The sequence below is a fragment of the Quercus lobata genome, chromosome 1, assembly GCF_001633185.2.
Source record: "Quercus lobata isolate SW786 chromosome 1, ValleyOak3.0 Primary Assembly, whole genome shotgun sequence".
Lineage (NCBI taxonomy): Eukaryota > Viridiplantae > Streptophyta > Magnoliopsida > Fagales > Fagaceae > Quercus > Quercus lobata.
Window position 1 is genome coordinate 38,977,711 of NC_044904.1, and position 6,000 is coordinate 38,983,710.

Below are 6,000 nucleotides of genomic sequence, written 5' to 3' on the forward strand. Positions count from 1 at the left end.
ACTAGTTGATGCCACCAAACCTCCCGTTGCTGAGTCAACAAGTTGACCTTAGTACGACCGAGTTTCCCCTACACCAATGGAATTGGTGAGGTGAGAATCCCCCCCCTCCCCCAAAAAAAACCAATTATTTGCACCGACGAACACCCCCTGTACGCCATTAAGCACCTCAATTTCGCACTAATTTTCAAATCAACAAAATTAACCTCACATAAAAAATAATACCAGTCCTATACAAAAAGCAAAGAAGAATTGGTCCAGCCGCTCAAATGTGCTTAATGCATGGTAATGTTTTCTTGTTTTCTTCACTAAAAACCAAAAAATTGCCGGTTGAGTTTCAAACAAGACTCTTTCTTTAACACGTGTCTATTTATCAGACGGGAGAGCCGACCTTAAAAAGGACAAAAAAAAAAAAAAAAAATTTTGAAAAAGGCAAAAGCCCTTTAAAGTTTCAGGGCCAAGTCTTACGAAATTGACATACGAAAAGGGCCCAAAATCTTTTCATAGGAACAGTCACAGTTTATGGCCCTAAAAAAGTTCTGAATTATCCAAATGCATTTCTAATATAAAAATAAAATCCCACGTGGTACTCTATCGTAGGTGGTGACGTCAGAAACACAGAATTAGGAGGAGCACAACGGTAACAAATTAGTAACGTGTGTTGTGTTGTGTTATGTGTGGGCAACGGTAACTTCTGAGACGCTGCCTTCCTCCGACCCAGAGTCCAGAGTCGGTGGGGCCCACGTGGCAGCCTTCACTATCTTCGTAAAGAAGAAAAAAAAGGATTGCGACTGAGGAGTCAAAACACTCTTTGGACTGTCCAATTTTTAACGTGTTTGACCCTTAGAATTATTGCTAATTGAACGCCAGCTGCCCCCCCCCCCTGTGGCCGTTTTCACAAACGGGAACAGGTTCCTTCGTTCCAATAGACGCTTTTGCCCTTTTATATTATATGACCATGTTATTATTGTTTAAGGGCACTAAAAATAGTGTAATATTTTTCTAGGACATTCAAATTCAATTCTACGATTCATTAGTCAATGTAATTATATTTTTTTAATTTAATTAAGAACTTAAATCATTCGCTTAAAGAATTGTGTTTAAATTTTGTTCATTATTTATAATTCTTTTTTTTTTGAAATTTTCATTATTTATAATTCTAATATGGATTGTGTCTTTTTTTTTTTTTTTTAATTATATGAAGTATGAACTCTTCATACTTAAAAAGATAAACAAAAATTAAGTTGTAGAAAATAGATATGTTTAATTAATATATATATATATAGAAGTACTGTTTGTTTGGTTTTATTTATTTATATTTATAACTCGAAAACTCTAAAAGCACTAAAGCACAATAAATAGAGTTATGAAATATGAATATCAGTTGCTACCTTGTCCCCTAAAAACTCGTCTTTCATTTTGGGAGAAAAAACACCCCTAGATGTATGTGAAGTATGAAACTTTCATACTTTAAAAGGATAAACACAAATTAAGTTATGGAAAAGAGGTATGCTTTAAATATATATATATATATAATAAAACACTTTAAAAACTAGTCTTTTATTTTGGGAGAAAAACATTCTAGCCCCTTAGCTATTTATGAAGTATGAACCCTTCATACTTTAAAGAATGTAAGCACATAGTAAGTTATGGAGAAAAGATATACTTTAAAAAAAGATCTAGAAGCATTTTTTTTTTTTTACTTGAAAACTCTAAAAGCACAAGAAATTGGATTGTGAACATCAGTCACCACCCTGCTCTCTAAAAACTCGTCTTTCATTTTGGGAAAAAACATTCTAAACTCCTACATGTGTTGAAGCACGAGCCCATCATACTTTAAAAAAAAAAAATGCACATTAAATTAAGGAAAAGAGATATGCTTCGAAACACTTTTTTTTTTTTTTTTGTACTTTAAAACTATAAAAACACTTAGGTTGCATTTGAGATTTGAAAAAAAAAAAGAAAATTTCTTTTACTTCTTAGCTTATTTTTGCTCTTAAAGTGGATTTTATTGTCCCAAAAGTCAACTTTTAACTTTTTTTTTTTTTTTTTTTCTACATACACTTAGTAATTTTTTTTTTAATTTTAATAAAATAAGTGGTTTCTGAAACAAAACCTTTAATCACACGGAATTTAGTTGTGAACATCAGCTGCCACCCTACTCCCTAAAAACTCGTCTCCCGTTTTGGGGGGAAAAAAATTGTAGACCCCCAGCTGTATATGAGCTATGAAGTATGAACCTTTCAAAAAAACAGAAAACGTGGGAAGGGGCAAAAAAGACTTTGTCCCACGAATCAGTAGTCAAAAGACGTTAAGATTAACCCAAAGAGCGCTCAGCGCTCAAAAAACACGCAATTAAGCCGACCCCACTGATTCTCTCTCCACAAAACCCCTTCCTTTAAATACCTTTCTCTGTCCTGTCTTTCGGAACAAAAAAAATCTCAGAAACATTGTATATTTTGCATACACAAACGAAAGACAGAGAATCAAAGAGAAAAGCATTATAGCAAAACAGAAAAACGCGAAATCGGAGACAAAAGAGAGCAAAACAAGTCGAACGTTGCTGTAAATTATACTCGTAATAGAGAGAGCGTTGTTATTGGTTTTTGGAAAAGAAAAAAGAAAGAAAGTAAAGGCAAGAATAAAAATGTCTGTAGCTGTTTCGAACTCGCCTGTGTTCTCACCCTCATCGTCTTTGTTCTGCAACAAGACCTCGATAATCACAGCTTCCCCAGAAGCGTTAACACTAACGTTAAGCCATCTAAAGCCTTCGCCATGTTCTTCATCTTCGTCTGCTCCCTCTTCGCCTTCTTCACCTTTTAGGCTTCGGTTTCCGAAACCACCAACTGGGCTTTCTTCTTCTTCATCTTCTGTTTCGGTTTCGACTTCTGGGTCTTCATCGCCGAATTCGGTGCTGAAGAGGAAGAGGCCGGCGAGGCTTGATATTCCGGTGGCTTCGATGTGTTTTGGGGCACCGGCTACGCCATCGATGGCGGCGAGGGAGGTGGTGGAGGAAGAAGCAAATGGGTATTCTGTGTATTGTAAGAGAGGGAGGAGAGAAGCTATGGAAGATCGCTACTCGGCTCTACTTAATCTCCAAGGAGATTCTAAACAGGTATTGTCAAATTTACTTCTTTTTCTTTTTTGGTTTTGGGTCTAACAATAAGATGTGCTCTGTGAGATTAATGATTTTTAGTGATTAAGTTCTCCTTGAGCTGAAACATTTAAAAAGTAGGAGCCTTTATTGGGATTTTTTTTTTTTTTTTTTTTTGGGTTTCAATTTGGGGTTTTAAGCTGGATATATATTCATATTATCTAATAGGTTTTCATAGCGAAATTTTTTAGTTTTGATGATCAAGTTGTCCGCGTACCTCATTTAATGTTGAATTTAGTTGCCGTTTGTGGAGTTAGCTTGTGCAATTAAAATGAATTGGGTTTTTATGGTCGAATTTTACTAAGATAGATAAAAATTATGGAGAACTAAAAAAAATGAATGAATAAATAGAAGCCATTTTGGAGTACTTGCATGGATAAAGTCTATTGTGGTTCTTTCTGTTAAAATGGGAGGTGTAGCCACCATTTAGACAATGAGAAGCTTTTATACAGCTATAAATTCTAGTGAGATAAATGGAGTCTTCAATTGTATACATTTAGAAAGGTTTTTTTGTTTTGATACAAACAAGCATACGATAAGCTAAAAATATGAGAAGGCTTTTGTGATAGTATATAGTTGTAGAGATAAGACAATGGATTTGAATCTAATATGATGTTACTTCATCTTTGCAGGCTTTCTTTGGTATATTTGATGGCCATGGAGGTGCAAAAGCTGCTGAGTTTGCGGCAGAAAACTTGGATAAGAACATAATAGATGAAGTGATGACAAGGGGTGAAAATGAAATTGACGAAGCCGTTAAGCAAGGTTACCTGAACACAGACTCCGATTTCTTGAAGGAGGATATGCGAGGTGGCTCGTGCTGTGTAACAGCATTGATTAGGAAAGGGAACCTTGTTGTATCCAATGTTGGTGACTGTCGTGCTGTTTTGAGCAGAGGTGGTGTTGCTGAGGCACTTACCTCTGATCATCGTCCTTCGAGGAAAGACGAAAAGGAAAGAATTGAGACCCTGGTGAGTGTTATTATGTTGCCCTCAATCTGGTGTGAATTGCTTCTGTCAAATTTTCATGCACTCAAGCTGAGTAATGACTAATGAATTGTTTTGAATTTTATTTTGTAGGGTGGCTATGTTGATTTCTGCCATGGAGTATGGAGAATTCAGGGATCTCTGGCTGTATCTAGAGGGATTGGAGACCGACACCTTAAGCAATGGGTAATAGCAGAGCCAGATACAAAAGTTCTTAGAATCATACCAGAATATGAGTTCTTAATCTTAGCATCTGATGGATTATGGGATAAGGTGTGGTTTCCTATGCCTTTCTGTTTTCTGAAATAAGTTCAAACTTTTGAAACCTTTGAAAGATATTAGTACAAGATTATTAATCAGATTAATTCCTTTGCTTTTTTCAGGTTAGTAATCAGGAAGCAGTAGATATTGCTCGTCCTTTATGCATAGATACGCCACAACCATTGGCTGCCTGTAAAATGCTTGCGGATCTTTCTGCTTCACGAGGGTCTTCTGATGATATAAGCGTGATGCTAATTCAATTGGGGCGCTATATTTAACATTCCCGTCATTACAGAGTAGGAAATTAAACTAACATTATAGGCTGAGGGAATTTGGTTTTGCCCTCCCTTGATTACAATTCATTCTTTGTACTATTCAGTTGTCATACGTGGTTTGTTCACAATGGAGATAGTGGTGGTGGTGGTGGTGGTGGTGGTGGAGGATATTTGATTATTTAGAGTAGCCCAATTTATTGGAGATATTTGACATATTTAGGAGATTTTATTTTACAATTAGAGCTGAAGAAAAGAGATTAAACCGTCAGATACATGTATTATTTTATTTATTCATTTAATTTAATAACCTTCATTCCTTTAAGTTTATTCTCCACAATACTTTTCACTGGATTTCTGCATACGTTCTCTTGTACATTCTGTTGGCTATGATCTATTTCACAGCTGCACTAGGTACCTGTACCAGCCATGAGTAATTTCTATTATTAACTCCTACAATTTATTATACAGTGATACACATTTTCAAACCAGGAAATACTTGGTGCTAAATAGAATGGAATACTCATTTTCAAACCTGGAAATACATGGTGTTAATTCTGAGGAACATCTTGCTCGGTTATCATGTTCTGAATTGGGGGTGGAAAAGTAAGCCCAAACCCATTTGCCCCACTCAAACCCATCCACTTTAATTGAACCCAAATCCATCCAATGAGCATCAACCCAATTAGACCCAGTGATTATTGGGTTTTAATTGAAAACCCATTGAACCTCATTGAACCCAAAAACAATATACCCCAATTCAACCAAGCTCTTCCCATAAAAAATAAATAAATAACCCAGACCTCAGACATTTTTCCTCATTTTCTCGGCCTCTAATCACGTTTTAGTTAGAAACCCAGTGATCTTTTTTCTTTCTTTCTATTCACCACTTTGCACTATTTGGTCTCTGAGAAAGTTTAATCTCCATCAAATCCAGTACTACATTTTGCTTCAAAGTTTGAAACCGTTTTGTTTATATTTTGCCAAGCCACACTGTTATACTCAATACAACTTTCTCAAATCAACGAAGTTATCAATTCTTATATCTTGCTAATGGCGAAACTCGCACAATTCTACTTCATTTTACTCTAGGCGGTTTCCTTGGTTGGATTCTCCGTTTCTCAATCTTCGTTGCCGGCGACATCTCCGTTTCCAGTTCCTCAACCCGGATCCAACTTGCCGTCGTCTCCGCCGGCAACTGTTCCGGCTTCAGGTCTGGCACCAACGCATTCTCCAACGAATCAGTCTCCAAGTCCATCCCCTCCGTTGCCTCCTCTGGCTCCAGGCTCATCTCCGACTCCGACATCAATACCGGCTGTTGATGATGCGG

General features: G+C 36.5%; 1 protein-coding gene across 1 annotated transcript; it reads left to right on the forward strand.

Moving 5' to 3' along the window:
- The first annotated feature begins 2,408 nt into the window (after window positions 1-2,408).
- Window positions 2,409-5,000, forward strand: LOC115989808 (probable protein phosphatase 2C 25). The gene is made up of 4 exons (XM_031113688.1): window positions 2,409-3,112; window positions 3,784-4,122; window positions 4,231-4,410; window positions 4,521-5,000. The coding sequence occupies exons 1-4, from the start codon at window positions 2,645-2,647 to the stop codon at window positions 4,674-4,676; spliced, it is 1,143 nt and encodes a 380-aa protein (XP_030969548.1). The 5' UTR covers window positions 2,409-2,644; the 3' UTR covers window positions 4,677-5,000.
- Window positions 5,001-6,000: the final 1,000 nt, after the last annotated feature.